The 22,398-nt window shown below is 39.7% G+C and overlaps 2 protein-coding genes across 2 annotated transcripts; one reads left to right on the forward strand and one right to left on the reverse strand.

The window, feature by feature from the left end:
• Positions 1–7,639: 7,639 nt before the first annotated feature.
• Positions 7,640–8,254, reverse strand: LOC138893894 (uncharacterized). Its single transcript, XM_070178561.1, has 2 exons — positions 8,078–8,254; positions 7,640–7,984 (listed from the first exon to the last, which is right to left on the reverse strand). The coding sequence occupies exons 1-2, from the start codon at positions 8,252–8,254 to the stop codon at positions 7,640–7,642; spliced, it is 522 nt and encodes a 173-aa protein (XP_070034662.1).
• Positions 8,255–14,176: 5,922 nt separating this feature from the next.
• Positions 14,177–14,725, forward strand: LOC117277607 (uncharacterized). Its single transcript, XM_033657010.2, has one exon. It carries the CDS (start codon positions 14,279–14,281, stop codon positions 14,576–14,578), a length of 300 nt encoding a protein of 99 aa, XP_033512901.1. The 5' UTR covers positions 14,177–14,278; the 3' UTR covers positions 14,579–14,725.
• Positions 14,726–22,398: the final 7,673 nt, after the last annotated feature.

Genomic DNA, 22,398 nt, shown 5'->3' on the forward strand with positions numbered 1-22,398 from the left:
GTACTGATGTCCTTTTTATTTGTGGACACTACATGTCATGATGTAGGTCATGATAGACGGGTAGACGCAGCTCCCCCACCACAATAGGCTGCCCAGTTCAATGGTTATTGGCGAGAACCCTTCTCCGGACTTGCCGTAGTCTTGGTATGCATTTTTGTTATAGACATTATGGGTATGTCGGGGCCCTGTTCTGGAAATATTGCAGCACTTATGTTCCTTTAGAGGCTCATAGACAGGTGTCGACTCATGTATGGTTTGGAATGCCTTGTCGGCTGATTTTTGTTGTATAGTCTTTCATGGCAGCGTGGTAGCTCGTACCTTATATATAGTTTTTTGACAGCCTTGTCGTCCCATGTTATGTATGTTCATGCCATTATCTTTCATTGTTGGCTGTTCATGATCCACGTCTACCATTTATAATGATCTCGTCGGCCCTTAAATATAATAAGGAAGGTTAGATAAAATGTACGTTGGTGCTCTGCAAGTATGGCCTGGGTGCTAGTCATGACTCTCTAGTTGGTTCGTGACAAAATCGGAGTCAATAGGCGTTCGTTTCGTATCAACAGTATCTGAGCCCTCTCAAGCTCGTCCTCGAATACTGGGGGCCACTACCCTCGAATTAAGGTTTTCAGCTACGGAAAATTTAGCAAGGGAAAAAGAAACCTTGTATGCTAGAAGCTAACGCTCAGTGGTTAGGATTCATTGTAAGGTCTAAACGGTCGTGTAATTTGTGCCCACATAGTCCACTTTAGCCATGACACAAGCTTTTACGCGTTTTCGATCATGTACTTTATACATAGAAATTAAAGAAAGCTCTGCCTTGCTATTACACATTCTCTTGCCTCATAGAATCTGGATCCTAAGAGCCCACGGGCTACCCCTATTCGGGGTCTTTCGAGCCCAAGGGTTACCCCACTCGGGGACTGTTGTCCGAAAAACTTTTGTACAACTCAGGCTACTAAATCCCCGAGGCACGAAACCTATTAGGAGGTTCCTAAATACAAAAGGCTATGGCCGCCCTTAAAATGGCTCAGAGACGTCTGAATCTCATAATCAGAAAGTAAGGCCTTTATAAAAATTTGAAACCTGCTAAAAGGTTACCCTCGGCAAAAGCATCGTCTAAAATCACTTAGGCATCTTGAAAAAGCTTTCGGTCACACGGAGTTTTCAAAGCCTCGAGCAAACAAAGTTGTATCGAAGTCAGGCTCCGTTTGGACCTTTGAAAAATGAACGCCGTACAACTACATTTGATTGTATGCTTAGGCATTAGAAACATTGCAAGAATAGAAATTATGAAAAGATGCTGAAAAAGTAAAGACTCGAAATAGCGAAAAAGCGAAAATTTTATATTTTTTCCGGAATATACTTACAAAGGCTCTATAAAAATTGCCTAAAAATAAACAAAAAAATGTACATATAATAAAAACTAAAAAAGTACTAAGGCATATATGCCTAGTCTTCACCTGGGCCCGACTCGTCGCCAGAGCCCTCGGAGCCTTCGGATCCCTCCGAGCCCACAGAAGCAACAGAACCTTCGGCACCTTCAGGCTCATAAAGCTTCTTCACCTCGGCCTCGGATTTTTTGGCTTCCTCGTTCTCAGCCGACAGGTCAAAAACCTTGGGCATGTATATCTTCAAGGTTATCTCTTCAGGATAGCCGCTTCATATGTTTGGCCTTTGCCTTCGGGCGGACCCCGGCTGCCTCCACATCTTCCTTGTATTGGGCACCATTTCTTCGGCATCGGCGGAGGTTGTATCCAACTTGGACTTCACTTCCTCATATTCTCTACCAAGGGCATCCCACTCTGTGACAGCCGAGTTCAGCTGTGCTCAAAGATCGTCATTCAGCTGAGACCACTTGTTAGCTTTCTCCTTCGCCGCCAGGAGTTGGACCTCTACCGATGCTAGCTTTGCCTTGGCGGTTTCCTTCTCCGAAGCCAGCAAGTTCATTTTGCTTTTCCACCCGTCAGCCATGGCTTGGTCGATCCAGTTGATCTTCTGTTGGACCTGTGAGGTTATGTTATTAGTCATAACAGCTAGATCCTCATTTTTAGCTTCAAAGACCTTTACCTTTTCAACCAGGCTGGCATGTTCCCGCCTCAGGGTCGAAGCTCCCTTCTGAGCCCTGTCCAGCTCGACCTGAAGGTCCTTGATGGCCCCGTCCTGTTGCTCACTGAGGAGCTTGAACATGTCCTTTTTTGGGGCCTACTCCTTAAGCTCAAACTAGAGCTGGCTGATTTCGAAGCGGTACCGATGGAAGCTCTCATGGTGAAGCACCAAGTCATGCAAAACAACAAAAATAGTAAGAGATATTGAAACTTAAGTGGAATTCAAGAGGGAGTACTGATGCCTTACCCGGTTAAGCGCCTGATGCACCTCGTTGAAGATACACGACGTGCCCACCTTGTTCATCTTTGCCTGGTCCTCCTCGGTCACCGGGTATCGAAGGTAGCTGGCTATGCCCACGGGAGTAGATAGAACCCGATCATCCTCCTAGATCGTAAGAATGACTGTTCTCTTTCGGCCGGGGTCCACACTCAGAGCAGGAAATTGTTTCACCAGTTTTGGGCTCGAACGCGGCCCGCCAGTTTTTGAAGGCACGTCCTTCTTCGGGATCTCCAGGTCACCCAGCCCGAAAACATCTTCCAAAGTGGACATGTCCACGCTAACGAAGAAGGAGTGAAGAGGGTCATCCGCACCGTAAACTCCCTCACTTGACTTCTCCTTTCCTGCTTGGGCCTCCTCAAGCATGGACTCGGTGTAGTAAGGCATCTCTATGATATCTATTACACTGGTCGCCTCCTTCAGAACAGAAGCGGCTTCTCGGGAGGTCTCAGCCCCCGTCTCCATTTCAGCCTCTCGAGTCGGAGGGAGATCGGCCTTATGGCTCTCTCCCTCGGATGCTGCCTGTTCCCCGGTAAGGGTCGATTCGTGAGCGACAAAAATATCATCTTCCTCAAACTCATCTTTGAGCCGACGAAGTGAGTCAGAATCCAGTACCCGGGATTTGGTGCTCTTCTTGGGCTTACGAGGAGCTCGAAGACTTTCTCTTCATCTTCTTCTTCTCCCCCACGGTAGCCCCGAGCTTGTCCCGTAATGGAGGTATTAACGGATAGGGATGCATCCTCGTCCCCTTTCAGCGGCCTAAGTTCAGTGGTGTTAGGCAAACCTGCAAAGGGAAGAGAAAAGGTCAGTGTTATGTAAGTTTGGGGTGTAATAGCAACTATTCTGAGAAGAGCCTTACCATGAGAACGGGCCTCCCATCGGCCCTTCGAAAGGTAGCGCCACGAGCGCTCAAAGTACGACATCTGCTTGCAGATGCCTTAAATCTACTCCTTGAGTCGGGGGACCACATTGGGAACCCGAGCAATAGCTGCACGATCACAAATACTGATGGTGAGAAAGGGAACAAAGGAGACTCGACACATAAGGAAAGACTACACTTACCAGATGCATTCTACTTTTTGGGAAATGGCAGGAACTCGGGAGGGATCAAATCTTCAGTCTTCACCTGAACGAAGCACCCCTTCCAGTTGCTGTCTCGATCCTCATCGATGCTCGAAAAGGGGCCTTGCTGGCCCGGCAAGTGAGCTTGATTAATCCCCTTCGGAAAATTTAGAGACTGTATAGACGGAGTAGGTGGTCGAGGATGAACCGAGGAGACTCGGTGTTGTTCACAAAATAACGTAGGAGGATCACGATCCTCCAAAGAGACGGGTGGATTTGACCAAGGCACACCTCATATCTCTTGCAAAAGGCTAAAACTATTGTGTCTACCAGGCCCAGTGTGAAGGGATAAGTGTAAACACTTAAATACCCATCCACATGAGTAGTAATATCGTCCTCAGGCCCAGGTACTACCATGTCCTTACCTCCTAATTTACAGTCCTCTCGGACTATGGGAAGGATATCTTCGGTAACAGAGCATATAAATCTCGATGCCCCTTCACCTCGGTCTTGTTTGGATGAGGCCTTCTCAACTTTGAATTCTGACGAGCGCAAAACACACACTAAAATATGCTCGCTAGTCGAATATAGTATAATATAATATCGTATCCATAGAGATTGGAGTTAAACAGTATTTTCATAGTTTATAGCTTGGTTGCTATCCAAGATGATCAACAATTGAGAATTATGTGATTAAAAACTAAAATTAACTAAGAATCTCGAGCTAATTGACTATGACAATCGCAACAAAAGTAAGCAAGGAAGATATCAATGGGAGAAAATAGGGGTTGATTGGATAGGCGCAAAATAAATGTCTGGGATTTAACTCTAGTTAATTCACTTCTAATATTCAAGTGAGTCTCTCGAATTTACTCAATTATTAGTTCAAACATTTAGTAGAAACTCCTCTCTCGATTAAGTCTCAACCTCACAATATGAACCAATTTAAGCTCGGTAAAGATATGCAAGAGTTCGTAGTGGATTGATCTTTAGGAGAACCTCTCTCGATTATCCTCCTAACTAGGCCTAAACAATAATTCAAATAGCCTATTTCGATAACTAAGAAGAATAAATGAATTTAACCAACAAGATAATGCAAAGATATCACAAGTATGCCTCTCTCAATTACATGAACATGTGAATATAGATGCAACAATTAAAACACCCAAAACGATCCAATGCATAAAAACTAGTGTTAATATCCATAAAAAAATATCAACACACCAAATCTTTCAACAAATATCAATACACTGAATCCACCAATCCCTAAAGAGAACTACTCCATAGATATGGAGTAATTCAGCACAAATATAAAGAAAAACATAAAACGATCCAAACTCTTGTCTTGAGTGAGGATTAAATGATGAATCCCTTGTGGTTTCGCTTCTCCACCTTCTCTCTAGCCTCCTTAGGTCTGAGAAGTGTCAAAAGTCCATAAAATAATGTTTTTACATGTATTTATACTAAGTAGGGTCGGGCCCAGACGAAAATACCTTTTCTTGCGCGAACTGGATAATAACTCTGTAAAAGTTGCATAGGTGTGCCACATGGGGTGACGTGCCACGCGGGGCGGTTGTGGGAAACTTCAGAGAGCTTGTTCTGACAGGCTTCAGGAAAATTGGGCAGCCGCGGCATGCCACGCGCCGCCTCATGCGCCGCGGCTGTGGGACTTTCTCTGAGTACGGATATTTCTTGCTTTTTAGCTATCCCGACGTGGTTCTCAACCCCCAAACGCGATCTTGGCGTATTCCCTTGGGCTTTTACTCATACTTCAAAGCTCCAAATCACTCAAATTCATTCCATAACATCTACATAGCTCGGAATCACTCCTACAAGGCACAAAACACACAATTAGTACAAAACACTAGCGATTAAAGCTCAAACTCAATTAAAGTACAGTAAATTGGAGTGTAATAAGCAACTAAAACACGAGAGTATAGCCTACCATCAACACCTCATACTTAAACCATTGCTCGTGCTCGAGCAATCAAACCATACTTTATAAAGACACGACCTTTTTAAACAACTCTCCTAACTCATCATACCAAGAATATTTAAAATAGTCTAAGCACAGTAGCGTAACATCATCGCCTCAAGATTTGACTCAAAAGTACCACGCATTATTCACAACTCACTCACTTACTCAACATAGAGGTCAAGCATTACATATCCTTCATGAATTTAGTGCCCTCATACAACAATAGAGAGTAGTTCCACACACGATCAAATTTAAGAACAATTAGGAACTTAAGATATAAAGAATTCACTCACTCTCAGAAACAACATTCATATGCCACAAATGATGCACCATAGGCTTGCCCATAGTGTACTACTCTACTAACTGAGTTCATTCAGTCAAGAATCAAGTAGGACTTTAACTGATTGTAATGTAGGCTGTGGGACAAGTAGGATATATTTAGATATAAGAGTGACTACACACCTCCCAAAGAATTTTAATACATACAATTTAACATTCAAAACCCCACACTTATGTCAAACTATACTCCACCTTAACATCATTATACATTAACTCCCACTTCTTTAAGCACAATTACAGCAAGAGTTACCACTTATCAAAGAATATTTTGCACAACAATACTACTATTTTTTTTCTCTTTCTTTGTCAATTCAAGTGGCTCTTACTTTTTCAAAACATTGCACCTTTCTCCTTATTTTATTAGTTCTACTCAAAAGCCAAACCAACCACCCCACACTTCAACTTTTACAAAGTTCATAACAAATTCAAGTACTTAAGAGAGGTACACGGTTCAAATAGATGGTCAATTCAAAATAATGGGTAGGGCTTGCAATGTGGTTGCCAAAGAAACAGGATTACAGGCTCAACGGGGTTAACTAAGATACATAACAATTAGGTGGGTAATAACATATAATTGGCTCAACAAAGAAATGCCTATATCACTTCCAAGACTGAATAAAACTTACTATTTCGCTTTGCAAACACACGGGGCAAGTTCTAGATATCAAATGCAATGCACAGAATAACACAAACCTCACACACACATGGTATATAACTCACTCAGGATCGGACTATCAAGACACTCTAGTCAAAGCAGTTAAGCAAAGTTAAGATCATACAATTTAAGGTACTTATACAAGAGTCAAAAACTAAGCCTAAGCATCACAACTAAATCACTCATTGTTCTCAAAGCATAACCAAGTCAAGAGATATTGCCTTCAACTCAAAACATAGCACAAGGTTTTCTACACCTAACAAAAATAAAAACTAACTACACCCGGTTCAAACATAACCCTTAGAAAAGAACTGCGGCACAAAGAAAACCAAGGGGAAATTATTACACTACCTAACAAACTAAAATCTTTTTGTCTTTTTATTTCGACTTTAATCCCTCAAAAAACCCATCGAATGATATCCGTCGTCGGGAAAAGTCAAAAAATTTAAATTTTTATGGTTTGTCTCATTTTTCTATCTCTCACTACTAAAACAACAAAACTAAATTACTAACACAGATACATACAACATACAATTTTCCCCACCCCATACTTCAAGTTATAGCATGTCCCCATGACACACAATTAAAAAGCATAAGATAAAGGAAACTTCCCTAAATTTTCAGTCGGAATCTGAGTCGAAGTCGGGCTCCATTCCATGCGCCCGAACCAATGCACACATCCATGCATACAACTTCTTCTCGGCATTCTTGGAGTACACCCCACACTTATCTTTTCCACTCGTTGCAACCTTTTCTTTCGAACCCTTCACCTTCCACTCAACACTTGCAGTTGGCTTCTCCTTTATCACCCCCGTATCCATATTCATCTCGAACGTCACAGTCTCTTCACCCACTCTAAGCATGAGTTTTTTATCATGTATATCTAAAATTGATCTACCCGTTGCTAAGAATGGTCTTTCCAAGATTAGGGGTTTCTCCTTGTTCTCCTCCATCTTCACTACTATAAAGTCTACTGGAAATACAAACTTATTTACCCGAACTAAGACATCTTCCACTATCCCCTTGAGTATTATAGTTGTTTGGCCTGCCAGTTGCAAAGATATTGGTACAGACCGTATCTCTCCAAGCTCAATCTTCAATTTCCTGTAAATAGACAAAGGCATTAAATTAATTGAGGCACCAGAATCACACAAAGACTTATCAAAATTCAGAGTGCCTAAAGAGCAAGGTATAGTAAAACTCCCTGGATCTTCACACTTTTATGGGAGTTTGTTTTGCAATATTGCGTTGCAATGCTTTGTGAGCTTAATTACTGATGTATCTTCTATCGTTATCTTCTTTATCAAGATTTCCTTCAAGAACTTAGCATAAGCTGGCATTTGGGAGAGCAACTCTGTGAATGGAAAATTTACATTAACTTGTTTCAGCATATCCAGAAATCTCTCAAATTGCTTGTCCAGCTTCTCTCTATAAAGATTTTGGGGAAAAGGTAAAGCTGGCATATGCTCGCTCTCATTAGATTCCTCCCTTATTGAAGTTTTCTCTTCCTTCTTTTTCTCAGCTCCCTTCTTGCCTTTCTTCTTCTTATCAACTTCAATTTTCAGCTGCTCCCCACTTTCTTTTTCAGGTACCACCTCTTTTTAGATAGGGGTGGGCTCTTTCACTACTTTTCCACTTCTCAGAGTTTCAGCATTTACCGTCTCCTTGGGGTTTCTTTCAGTATCAGCTGGCAAAGTACCTTGGATCCTTTCAGACAATATGGTGGCAATTTGTCCCACTTGTTTCTCCAAGTTCCGCAGCCCTGTGCTAAGTTCTTTGATAACTGCACCATGAGCATCTAGCCTCTCATTTGTCTTGAAAATAAAGGACTTCATCGGATCTTCTAGCCCAGGATGATTGGATTGTTGAGGTTGAAACTATTGCCTTTGCTGATTTTGGAAGCCTGGAGCTCCTTGTCCCTGGAATCTGGAGTTATTTTGTTGCCATGCATTTGCAGTACTCCCAGGTGAACTCCATGAAATCCCGGGGGTACTTCTGACCCATTGCATTGAAGTTATAATTTTCCACAGCATTTACTTCCTCAGTTGAGGCCTGGAACTTATGAGTAGGATATCCTCTTCCACATATATCACAAGTTGCGTGATTCTCACTTTGTATAGAATCTAAGGTCAGCTTCCTTATCCCTTTCGCCATGGCATCAAGTTGTACCTGCATGGATGTGTTAGCATCAACTGGTGAACACCATTCGCCCGTCTTCTTTCAGCACTTTCAGAGGGCCACTGATTTGCATCTTTAGATAATTCATCGAGAATAGTGACTATCTCCTTTGGTGTCTTTTTCATCGAAGGGCCTCCAGCTGCATTACTCAATGTTCTACGTGAGGCCGGTGTCAAACCATTCCAAAAATCCCGTAGTTGCATTCAGAGTTCAATTCCGCTATGTTGACACTTTAGAACTAATTCCTTGAACCTCTCCCACGCTTCAAACACAGTTTCAGTCTCTTTCTGGCAGAATTTATGGATTTCTCTTCTAAACTTGCCCGTCTTAGCTAAAGAGAAATATTTATCAAGAAATTTTCTGGTCATCTCCTCCCATGTTCTAATTGATCCCTGGGGCAAGCTTCGAAGCCACTGCTTTGCATCGTCTTTGAGAGTGAAGGGGAATGCCCTTAAGTAAACTGCATCTTGTGAAACACAATTGTATTGGAAGGTGTTCATAATCTCCTTGAAGTCCATTAGATGTGTATTTGGATCTTCGTTTGGCTTCTCTCTAAAGACACAACAATTCTAAAGAGTTTGGAGCAACCCTTGCTTCAATTCAAAATTGTTTGTAGCCACTGGCGGTGGTCTAACACTTGATAAGACTTGGTTGTAGACCGGTCTAGCATAATCGCCAAGTGGTCTCCCAGTATCCAAAGGTTGATTCTGAACAATTCTCTGATCCCTCTCCTCTTCATAGACAAGTTGTGCATTCCGAAGAGCTGTTTTCTCGGCATCCCTTGCAGATTTTTCTCTTTGCTGGGTTGCCTCCCTCGCAGCCAAATAAACATTATTATCATCCCCCCACCATAATTTCTTTGGTTGAGGATTGCCCAACCTTCTCTATGTTCTCGGGGAGATTTCTTTCCTTCCTCAGTTGTCGCAGTTATTTTTCTATTTTCGGTTCGAATCGTAGCACTTCCTCCCCAGACGATCGAGTCATGCACCAATCTAACCCATAGCCTGCGCATAGTCAAAGAATACCAAACATAAAAAGGGAAAAATAAAATAAAAGAAAAAGAAAAATTTCTGAATTAGCACTACGAACTATTTCAAACACACACTAAAATATGCTCGCTAGTCGAATATAGTATAATATAATATCGTATCCACAGGGATTGAAGTTAAACAATATTTTCATAGTTTATAGCTTGGTTGCTATCCAAGATGATCAACAGTTGAGAATTATGTGATTAAAAACTAAAATTAACTAAGAATCTAGAGCTAATTGACTATGACAATCGCAACAAAAGTAAGCAAGAAAGATATCAATGGGAGAAAATAGGGGTTGATTGGATAGGTGCAAAATAAATGTCTGGGATTTAACTCTAGTTAATTTACTTCTAATGTTCAAGTGAGTCTCTCGAATTCACTCAATTATTAGTTCAAATGTTTAGTAGAAACTCCTCTCTCGATTAAGTCTCAACCTCACTATATGAACCAATTTAAGCTCGGTGAAGAAATGCAAGAGTTCGTAGTGGATTGGTCTTTAGGAGAACCTCTCTCGATTATCCTCCTAACTAGGTCTAAACAATAATTCAACTAGCCTCTTTCGATTACTAAGAAGAATTAATGAATTCAACAAACAAGATAATGTAAAGATATCACAAGTATGCCTCTCTAGATTACATGAACATGTGAATATAGATGCAACAATTTAGACACCCAAAATGATTTAATGCATGAAAACTAGAGTTAATATCCATAAACAAATATCAATACACCAAATCCATCAATCCCTAAAGAAAACTACTCCATAGATATGGAGTAATTCATCACATATATAAAGAAAAACATAAAACGATCCAAACTTTTGTCTTGAGTGAGGACTGAATGATGAATCCCTTGTGCTTTCGCTTTTCCACCTTCTCTCTAGCCTCCTTAGGTCTTAGAAGTGTCAAAATTCCATAATATAACATTTTTACATGTATTTATACTAAGTAGGGTCGGGCCCAGACGTAAACACATTTTTCCTGCGCGAACTGGGATAATAACTCTGTAAAAGTTGCACAGGCGCGCCGCATGGGGCGACACGCCATGCGGGGATGTTGTGGGAAATTTCAGAGGGCTTATTCTGACAGGCTTCTAGAAAATTGGGCAGCCGCGGCGCGCCACGTGCCGTGGCTGTGGGACTTTCTCTGAGTACGGATTTTTCTTGCTTTTTAGCTATCCCGACGTGGTTCTCGACCCGCGAACGCAATCCCAGCTTATTCCCTTAGGCTTTTACTCAAACTTCAAAGCTCCAAATTACTCACATTCATTCCATAACATCTACATAGCACGGAATCACTCCTACAAGGCATAAAATATACAATTAGTGCAAAACACTAGCGATTAAAGCTCAAATTCAATTAAAGTGCAGTAAATTGGAGTGTAATAAGCAACTAAAATACGAGATTATAGCCTACCATCAAAGTCTTCTGTGATTGAACAACCCCTAGGAATAAAGCTTTTCATGGGGGGATCTGGGGCCGCTTCGGTAGCATCCTTTTCAGGAGCAACCACCTTGGGAGCAGTCGTCCCGAGAACAACCACCTTGGGAACGGCTGCCTCGGTACCTGTGGCCTGGTGGGAAAATAAAGAGGCAGCCTGCTGAGGAACTGATTTGGAAGTCTTGGTCTGGAGAATAAGAAGATTTGAAGGGAAGATATGAAGATTTGAAGGAAAGATATGAAGGTTTGAAGGAAAGGGTATGAAGGTTTGAAGGTAGGATGAAGATCTGGGTAGAAACCTAAGAACAATTATGAAGATTTGAAGATCAAAGGTAAAGAGATGAAGATTTAAAAGAGTTGATAGCAGCTAAAGGATTCGAAGATAAAAGCTAGGATCGAAAAGTGGAAGAAGTACAAAAGGTCGAAGCTTTTATAGGAGAAAATGTAATCATTATGCGAGGTTTCACATTCAGAGGCAACCAGCCGATGGTTGACACGTGTCCGAAGTCAGAACGATATGACTGATGGGACGTTTTGGCTTATTCATCGTCTCGGTTGTAATGTACGAAGGAAGGAACCGGGGTTCATCTATCGTTTCCCATCATTTCGGCAAACCTACTCTCTGAGAAACGAGAGGACTATCTGTATACGTGTGAACTCGGGGTCACCACACACCCTGAGTTCTCGGTGAATCAAATGAAGTATGAATATATGAGATAGAGACCGAATCTGAGAACTCTTTGGTTCGAGGCTGGAACGGGGTGCTCGTCACCGGGCCCGATAAGACAACGCCCCCCGAACGCAGAACAAGCTCCAAAACCTCGGAAAGCATTACAAATTGTTGCACACGACCAACAGAAGGTCGTGATATCCGCACTCAACCGGATATCACGGTGCGGATCTCGCCCAATGCTGGTAGCGTATCAGTGATTGATGTACAAGGAGAATTTTTACCTTTTTTAGAATTGTACTAGAGGTAAAACTCCCCCGCTATATAAAGGATAATTTTCTTATTCAATAGACACATTGTAACACGCATATCAAGGCAATATAAACTTATTTCTCTGCTTTCTAGACATTGATAGGTTCTTATTTTAATCATAGTTCTCCATACACATATGGCTTCGAACCGAGGGTCCGGTCGAGGATAAAACTACTGTTAAGCTTGATTCCAAGCCCGAACTCAACGTCACTACTAGTTTGATTGTTTGTTTCATCTTTAATTCGTTTATCTAATATTTTTGATTACTTGTGTTGAATCAATCCACATATCCTTAAACCCGCGTACAAATTTAATTGTTATCCGTTTTAAGGGTAAACATAATATTAGATCTTTTCTTGATGATTTTATACAAATGAGTAGAGAAGTCTCCTATTTATAAGAAAGTTGCTTTGCAACCAAGTAACAAATCTTGGTGACCAAGTAATCAATCTTAATGACCAAGTAACTAGACTAGTTTATGACTAGCTAACTTGCTCCCAAGCAATTTCATAATATATAGACATTTACTCTTAATATTATTTATAACACTACTGACGTTAAGACAATTTTGGGAATGTATTACGGTGTCACCCATGGGCGGATTTATAGGCATAAATATGGGGCACGTGAACCCATGGTCTCTCCGTAAAATTAGATATTTTATGTATATATTTTCTAAAATTGGTATAATATTGACTATTGGCACTCATGCTCCAAGAAGGTTGAGTGGTGCACTTAGTTGAAGGTTGAGTTAGTTACTAGGAGGAATAGGGATCAATTCCCACTTAATATATTATTTCCTTCTTTTTCTTTAGCAGTGCACCCATATACTAAAAATCCTAGATCCGCCTCTGGTGTCACCATCGTACGAATAGAATATACCAAAACTGAGCCACGATCGTTATTTAACATCATCAGCAACAGCAGCGCATTTGATTAATAAGTGCCATTTAGTGGATTATGTATGGGGATGGTTAGCTAAGGATGAGATTGGCTAACAACACCGAGTCATTATAACTTCTACTAAAGCCAATACTGTATATTTATTCAGACATCAAATTTACTTAAATTATTGATATATGAAATTTCTAGAAAAATTGCAAGAATTGTAATAAAACATCAAATTTTGTGTCAGAAATGGAGAAAATACAGCTTGTGAGAGCAAGAAATTGGGTTGTTGCAATCAAGTAAGACTCAGGGTGGCACTTCTTAAATTTGGTAAACAAGGGCTGCTAAGCTCAAATGTTTTTGTTGCTGAGTAAAACAAAGCCCTTTTTAGAATAAAGTTCACAAACTTCTGTTGACAAATTGATAGGGCAACTAATACGCACCAATGCAGAACCACGTCAATAGAAGAAAGATATTTTTTTTATTTCTCCTTATAAAATGCAAGGAAGATTAATAAATCAACAAGTAATGTTAAATAAATCTAATATGTAATAGTATAACTCCTGGTAGTTAAGCTTTAGTTATCTGTTTCTAATTAAAGAAAGATTACTACGAAGTTAAACTTGCCATGTAAAATGCTATTCTTCGACTAGTCAGTTACCTATTTTATTTATTCGCTATTTGAGTTTCGCTGTCACATGACAGAAACTAGTAGGACAAAAATCTCCCGAGTAATGTGCTTTTATTGACTGACTAATCTTCTTTAGAAGAAAGAGTCCAGAATACATTAACACAAACTACTGATATTTTTTCGGAATAAATAATAATATATTAAATTAAAATCTGAGCCCTTTTTCATTCCTACCTACATATCTAGGATATTCCTTTTTTTCTTCCTACAAACATCATTGTTCCAATAAAATAGCACTTTTAGTGTAATAAATTCTTTCAGTACTATTTAACTTGCTACAAGTGTAATTTTTCTTTTGCCTTATTTTTCAAGCTTTTAATCTTACTTAGTTATGAGCAATATTATCTATAGCTATATATCTTGCAAATAACTTGATAGTATAATGTTTTTAGATATATATATATATATATATATATATATATATATATATATATATATATATATATATCTTTCTTTCTTGTAAGTCAAACAAACATTACGCGTGCCAAACAATATCAGTTGAAAAATATGCCAAAAAGAGAAGACAATATTTATATATTTAAAGAAACCAAAGATGCGAGACTCTCCAATCCATTTCTTCTCTCTGCTAAATTAGCTCAAGTACCAAACGAAGAAAAAAGAAATTAAGAAACAGAAGCAGCTTCGGCATGGAAGGTCTAATTCCATTGGTGTACAAGAGCATCAAAAGGAACAAAACTCTTCGAAAATACGAATCCCTCTCCTCTGGCGCTAACACCTATAACATCGAAGACTTTTATCCAAATGAAAGTTACCTCGTGGCGGCTGATGGTGGCGGTACAGAGAACTACGGGCACCGGCACCGGCGGACTCAGTCATTTCACGTCAAATACGACGGCGGCTTGAACAGTGTTTCTACTCCTAAGGATAAACAACTTGTGAGGTTCACAAGTCACAGAATGTTCTCATGTGTAACTGGTGGTGTATGAAGATAAAATTAAAGTATTTCTCTTCTTGAATTTTGTGATTTATTTACTTATTATCTTTGTTTTGATTGGATGATTTAATGCTTGAAATGGTGTACAAATTGTGCTGAAATTTCTGATATGTAAATAGTCGCAAAAGAAGTGAGTCAATTGTGACTAGCTCAAATATTGCAAGTTTAAATTATTACTCAAACTTTGTTTTGTTAAGCTAAAAAATTTTCTATAATTTCTTTTCATTACAAATTTACAATAGGGGAATCGGGGATAGGGATGGCAAAGAGGCTACTGAGAATGAACTCACACCTATTGTGTTCTTAAGATGCCCACTGTTACTACTGAGAGATGAATTGATATATTTATTGAATCCGTCGGGATTGACGGGCTCGAACCCGTAGCTTCCGCCTTGACAGGGCGGTACTCTGACCGATTGAACTACAATTCTAAAAAAATTAGGTGTACAGCTTAAAATCAATTTAGATTCGAACTATTTAGAAGAAATTCATCTTCTCTATAAATTCCAAGTATATTTCTATTCGGAAATTATTAGATTTTCCAACAAAAATGAAAAAAAGAAGACCAAAAGACCGTAACGACTATATTGAATATGGACCAACTCCAATATATCTCAAGCGTCAACAGATGGAGTGGGTGGGGGTGGGTTTCATTCGACTATAGTTTGTGGACCAAATTAGAACAATTGTGGAAATGACCGAGGGGTTCACTTTAATGATTTTCCTTTACTTTTCATTCATCTCTTTAATTATGTTTTTAGACTCGTTCACTCTTGCTCTCTATTTTCTTTAAGATTCTGTCACCATTTACCAAAGGTCCTTGAAGCAGGGTAGATTTAGGATTTTTAAGATATGAATGCACCACTAAAAAAAAGGAGAAAAAAAGTATTAAGTGGGAATTGATTTCTATTCCTTTAAGTAAATAATTTAGTATTCAACCAAGTATAATATCATTCAACTTTGTGAAGCATGAGTGTCAACAAATAATATTAGACTAATTCTAAAAATACATACATAAAATACTAATTTGACGTAAAGACCATGGGTTCACGTGCCCTATAAACTACCCTATAAATCCGCCACTTCCTTGAAGCAAATAATCAAAGGGGAAAATGTCAACATTGGCGGTGTTCCTAAAGTAGGATCACCTAGCAAAATATTTGTTACGCGGCGCCTTCCTGAGATGTCTTGGAAGGGCGACGTAAGGCTAAGAAAGCGATGTCCGTGCGGTTACTATCCGCCAACTGAGGTCCCCTCCGTATGCTAGACGAGGTTGTCAATGCCGTATGGAAAAATCACTGTCAAGAGCAATTGAAAGAACAGAAAAGAGAATGAGAATGAAAGAAAGCTTGATTGCATTAGTGAAAGCTATTACAGAAAGGCAACGCGGTGTCGATGGGGAGAGACACCAATACAAAGAATTATTTACTTGCTTGAAAGTTTGACTACTTGATTCTCCTAATAATGCTTAAAAAATAAATCAAAGTTACATGGCTTGACATAACTAAGCTAGAGAGACATAATAGAAATACAGGAAGTAAAACTACTCTATATTTACAATAAAAAAGATTTAGATTCCTACAAGGTAGAAGCAGGTCCGTTGGCGGCAACCTTGTCTTTAGCATCAGAGTCTGCGCTCGCGGCGCTGTTGGCATCTGCCTGCGGCTGGGCGCTGGCGAGGGCTATCGATGGGGCGACATAGGCACAGGCATGCTTGTCACTTGGCGCGGCCAAGACCATTGGGCCGTCCATGGCGCTAGGCGTTGGGAAGCTTGCCAGGACGCCATGGGGCGCGTCTAAGAGGTCATGGGGCATGGCTGGAAAGCCACCTATGACATTCTCCACCACCTAAGTTGGCGACGTCCTCGGTGCGTTACTAGCAAGATAAGCATCGATCAGGCTTTTTGTAGGCTTTGAGGTTTGTTCCCTACTCCCATGTATTCTCCTCTGTATCACGACCCTGCTATTTCACCAAGTACTCTTGGTGATATTTCCTTGAAGCATTAATCACTCGATCATCGAGAATAGCTTTTGCACACCTTTTTTCGGTTGAATTAGGGCCTCGAATACTTGGTATTGTGAGTTGGATCCGTGAAGGATCCTTCATGTCTTCTCGAAAAGGCTTCAGAAGGGTGACATGGAAGATTGGATGAATCTTCCACCAAGCTGGGGTATTCACTTGGTGTGCAACTTTCCCAATACGCTTCTCAATGGACAAAGGTCCAATGTACTTTTTGCAATAGGCGAGGGTCATGGACCCCTGCAAATAAGTATTGCCTTGAGATTTTCACCATCATTTTGTCTCCTACTTGGTATTCAACAAAACGACGATTTGGATCAATATGCTTTTTTATCTTCTTTTGGGCTTTGATAAGATAGTTCCGCACTATCTCCAAATTTCACTTTCCATTCCTTCGAGAAGCTAGCAACTCAAGGATATTTCGACATGTTTGGGGCATTCACCGTGTGTGGGAGTAGCGGTTGTTGTCTGATAACAATTTTAAAATTATTTCTGTTTGTACTAGAGCTCTTTTGTGAATTAAAACACAATTGAGCAGCATCCAGAAGCTTTGCCCAATTCTTCTACGATTCGATAACAAAATGGCGGAGGTATTCCTCCAGCATTCCATTGAACCGCTCCTTCTGGCCATCAGATTACAGATGGAAACTTGAACTGTGGCTCCACTTGGACCCGAGGTGCTTAAAGAGCTTAGTCCAAAAGTTGCTAGTGAAGCGAGAGTCGCGATCACTAACGATGTATTTAGGCATGCCCCAATATTTGACAACATGAGAGAAGAACAATTGAGCTGTATCTTCTGCTGATATATATATTTTGGGGCTGCTTAGAAAACCGATCTACCACAACCAAGATAGTTGTAAGATCTCCTACCTTGGGCAATCCGGTGATGAAATCCAGTGACACGCTTTCCCAAGGTCTCTTTGGAACAGGCAATGGATCCAAAAGTCTCGCTTGTGTCAAACGGTCCAACTTGTCTTTCTGGCATACTAGGCAAGTCTTCACATACATACCAACATCATCAGCTATTTGAGGCCAATAATAAGCACGACACAACAACACTATGGTGCGTTCTTCACTTGGGTGGCCGGCCCATAAAGTATTATGGCATTCCATCAGAAGAGTCCTTCGCAGATTCCCTCCTTTAGGAACATAAAGTCGGTTCCCTTTCACCTTCAGGAACCTATCTTCCATGTAGAACTGGCGAGTCTTGCTGAACTTTTATAGTGGTGGCCATTTCTATCCCCCTTAGGGTGGCGAGGAGCCACACCGATGCTAGGTCAGCCATTCGACTAAGCACATCGGCAACTTGGTTGGTCTTCCAACTTCGGTATTCCAGGTTGAAGTGAAATTACGCTAGGAGTTCCTGCCACCTGGCCTGTCGGCCATTCAGCTTTGGCTGGGTCATGAAATGAATAACAGTCGTGTTGTTTGTCTTGACCACGAACGGGGTTCCCAGCAGATAGTGCCTCCAAAGGCGTAAGCAGTGGACAACAACAAATAATTCTTTTTTGTGGGTAGCGTAGCATCGTTCTGCATCCTTCAACTTCCGACTCTCATACGCAATTGGATGCCCCTCTTGTAGCAAGGCTCCGCCTAGATCATAGTCGGAGGCATCCGTTTGTACTTCGAATGGCTTGGCCAAATCAGGAAGGGCCAAGACGGGGCTATTGGACATAGCCGCTTTCAATGCATTGAAGGTTTCCGCTCGCCCGGGACTCCAATCCCAAGGCGTTACTTTCTTTAGGAGTTTTGTCAACAACACTGCAATGAGAGAGTAATTTTTCACAAACCGCTGATAAAAGTTGCATAGGCCAAGGAACGCCCTCAAGGAATGGATATCCTTAGGCGGCGACCAATCTGTGACAGCCTGAATCTTCTGTTGGTCTATCTTCCATATTAAGGATGGAGTTGGAGAGGAGAAGGGAGGCGGCTTCTAGGGTTTTATGAAGAGAGGAGGGAAATCGAGAGAATGCAGAGGCGGCCGGTTGGGGGAAATGAGGATTAGGGTTAGGGGCTTTGATAAAATAAAAGGGGGTGTGGATTGTGAGTCGTTGATCTCTAAGATCAACAGCTGGGATTAGACATGGCACTGGGTCGGGTATGGGGTGTTTGGTTTGACCTGGGGCATTGGGTTTGGGTTGCTGATGGGTCAACTGGGATGGGCTTGCTCATTTGGACCTTATTGGTCCGAAAATTAGCCCCATATTGGGCTATAATTTAAAATGCATGAAATTTATAAAAATAAATTATAAAATAGGTATTAAATAAACAAAATTATTACTTAAGACGTTAAAATACTTAAAAATAATAACTCAGGGTTATAAAATATAAAGATGCTATTTTGACATAAATAAAATATAATTATTATGAGAATATAGGCTATTATTGTAAAATATTGTAAAATAGTAGAAAGAGGCAAATATAATTAGGTAAAAATGGAATAAAATTTATAAAATGCATGTGGGTACAAATAATGAATTCGGATGATTAAATCACCCTGAAATAATTTGAAGGTATAATAAATAAATATTGGATTAATTTAAATGCAAGAAAATCAATTTTAAAGCTTTAATAATTATAAAAATACTTATATAATCCCTATAAATTGGGTAATAGTGCAAAATGATATTTTGAAAGTATATGGGATACTTTATAAAATATGAGGGAAAAATTAGGTATCAATAATCGTCTGTGTCATCATCCGTCCCATCATCAAAAGTTTTATGGGCGTTCATTTGTGCCTGTGGGCATTCATTGTTCCAATGCGGCCCGCCACAATGATGACAACCTGAAGGGGGCTTTCTCCCCCGATTGTTGTTGTGAGACACAATACTATTGCTGACTCAGGAAGGAATCTTAGATTTGGTTGCACTCCGTTCTCCTCCACTTCTGTTAGGTCCAGCATTGTTAGGCTGGCCCCCTTTGTATCCTCCTCGGATAGGCGTTTGAGACCTATCCTTTCGAGCTTCCATTTGGTAGTCCCCAAGGCATTCCGCTGCTTGGATCGCCTTGGGTAAAGTGTCTACCCTTGGTCTTTGTAGCGCCATACTGGAAAAAAGTTTCAAACCTTCCAGGAATGTGAAGAGTTTGTCTTTGTCCCCCATATCCCGTATGTTCAGCATGAGTACGGAGAATTCCCGCACGTAATCCCGGACTGACTTGGTCTGGCGGAGCTCCCGGAGCTTTCTCCGCACATTGTACTCAACATTTTCGGGAAGAACTGTAGGCGTATGGCTGTCTTCAATTCTCCCCATGTCTCAAGAGTATCTTCACCGGACCTGATGGCTTCGTATTTCTCCCGCCACCAGAGTTTAGCATCACCCTGAAGATATATGGCAGCAGTTGCTACCTTTTTTACTTCTTCTAACTCCCGCACGGCATCAAAGTACTGTTTGACTACTTGATACCCCCTAATGATAATTTAAAAAAATAAACCAAAGTTACAGGACTTCACAAAACTAAGCTAGAGAGATAGAATGGAAATACAGGAAGTAAAATTACTCTATATTTATAATAAAAAGGACTTAGATTGCAACAAGGTAGAAGGAGGTCCGTTGGCGGCAACCTTGTCTTAGAATCAGACTTTGCGTGCGTGGCGCTGTTGGGATCTGCCTGCGGCTGGGCACTGGTGAGGGCTATCGATAGGGCGACATAGGCACATGCGCACTTGTCGCTTGGCGTGATTAACTCCACGGGGCCGTCCATGGTGCTAGGCATTGGGAGGCTTTCCAGGACGCCATGAGCACGTCCAAGGGGTCATGGGGTATGGCTGGAAAGCCGCCCATGGCATATCAAATGTATGGGTTTGCAAGTTATATATAATACCCTCTCATCAGATATGAACCTTCGTATGTGCAGTGTAAAGCATCAGCCTAAATATTACGAAAACAGAAGAATTTTTCTCTATTAATATCACACAATATAAATTTATATATATAATAAAGCTGGAAAAATGAAAGATGATAGTGGCATGTTTCTTTGGCCAAGGATCACATTTATCTTTTTTCTTAGATTTTACACATTTTTCCTTATTTTTGCATTTAAAATTTGCTAACAATTAAGTATTCCTTATTTATTTATTTCATCATTAATATACTATTCATCTCTTTTCTTAAAACGTTTCTATACTTTTTTTTTCCGTTACATTTTTTCCTTCACTTAAACCTCATCATTATTGCTATTTATTTCTTTCCTTTAAATCTTTCTATTTTATTTCTATGCATTAGTTTTTTTCCAATAACTCAAAAATATTTCCAATACTCAAGGACTGTTCCAATAGAAAGAATTTTGCTCGCCAGACAACCAATCCTAATCCTATATTATTTTGTAACTTTATTTGTTTTACTTGATATCATCCGAAATTATAGTTTGTGTAACATTTTTATTCATGTTTGATTTTCTCAATTGCACTTGAATTTGGAAGTAGTAGCTTCGACCTTTCTTTGTTTTCCTGCCCTCCCCATGAGTGAAAATAAAAATGGAGAACAAGGGACTGTGGTTAGCCAGAAATTGGTAGAAGAATTCCAGGTATGTCACTGTTTTATTTATTAAAAAAATATGCCATCCTGTTAAAATGGAGTCATAACTATGCACCAATAAATTGACTTCTTTACTGTTCTCCTATTCTGATTTTTGATTCTCACTTCTCCCAAATTCTTTTCATATAATCCTTGAAGTTTATTGAAAGGATTAAGAGTTTAACAACACTTTATTTTTGTCTTTCTTTCTTTTGATTTACTTTTGATTGTTATACTGTAAGAAAATTATTACATTGATATGATTTACAGATTGCCTGGATGAAAATTTTGTCAATGTCTAATCTTCAAAGGAGATTTGGAGCAGCATCAAGTAATTGACTTTACAGTTGTGGCAAGTAATTCGGTAATTCCTTTTGAATTTCTCCATGGGAAGGGAGAAGCAAAAAAGATGTTGTACCTGTTTAGTAACGTAAAAGAGTAATTGCATGTACTTCTCTGCTTTTTCTAACCAGTGCAATAGGTTTCTCAAATTTTATAAATGCCTAATTTAGTGAAATGTAGTAAAACTAAAGAATTCACATTTCTTTAAAAATTTAGCTGATTATTTATAGATGTAAATGTTATATAAAAAATTTGGGTAGCAAAATACTGCTAGTTGATTATCTATAAATGTAAATAGAATGGTTGTTATGGTTTCAACCTTTCATATTCCATATTTATAAACCGTTACAATCTTTCATCATACTCCATATTTATAAAGAATAAAGAATTCCTACCGTTGCAGTGGCTTTTTTACCTGGAAGTTTCTTCCTTTTTCTTCTAGCCATTCATATTGCTTCTTCAATTCTCATTTTCATTAAGAATATGTAGAGTTAAGCTTTTGCATTGGCTATGTTTCGGAACTTGTACTCATTTTTCTTTTGGGAATTACTATTTTTTTTGACTATTTTATAATTTATATTCTTGAAAAGAAAATTAATTTAGGCCTCGATATATGTGTTAACATAAAGCACCAACAGTAATTGTTAAAATAAGATTATGAGAATTTGGAAACAAATTAATGATACTACTAGGTATTAGTTGTGTGGCAAGATGTATGAAGTCAGATAAGATGACTTCTAATTCGATGAGTTGCTCAAGGTTAACGAGCAATATTGTGAGGTTGGATATGTTTTTTGAAAAGCATAAGAAATACATATTACATACATACAGGTATATTATATGATTATGAATATTTTGTGTTAGATATTACACATTAAAATCTAAAAAAAGAGATTTAAATATTTGAGAAAGAAAAAGCAATCTTGAGAAATT

Source organism: Nicotiana tomentosiformis, chromosome 6 (genome assembly GCF_000390325.3).
Source record: "Nicotiana tomentosiformis chromosome 6, ASM39032v3, whole genome shotgun sequence".
NCBI lineage: Eukaryota > Viridiplantae > Streptophyta > Magnoliopsida > Solanales > Solanaceae > Nicotiana > Nicotiana tomentosiformis.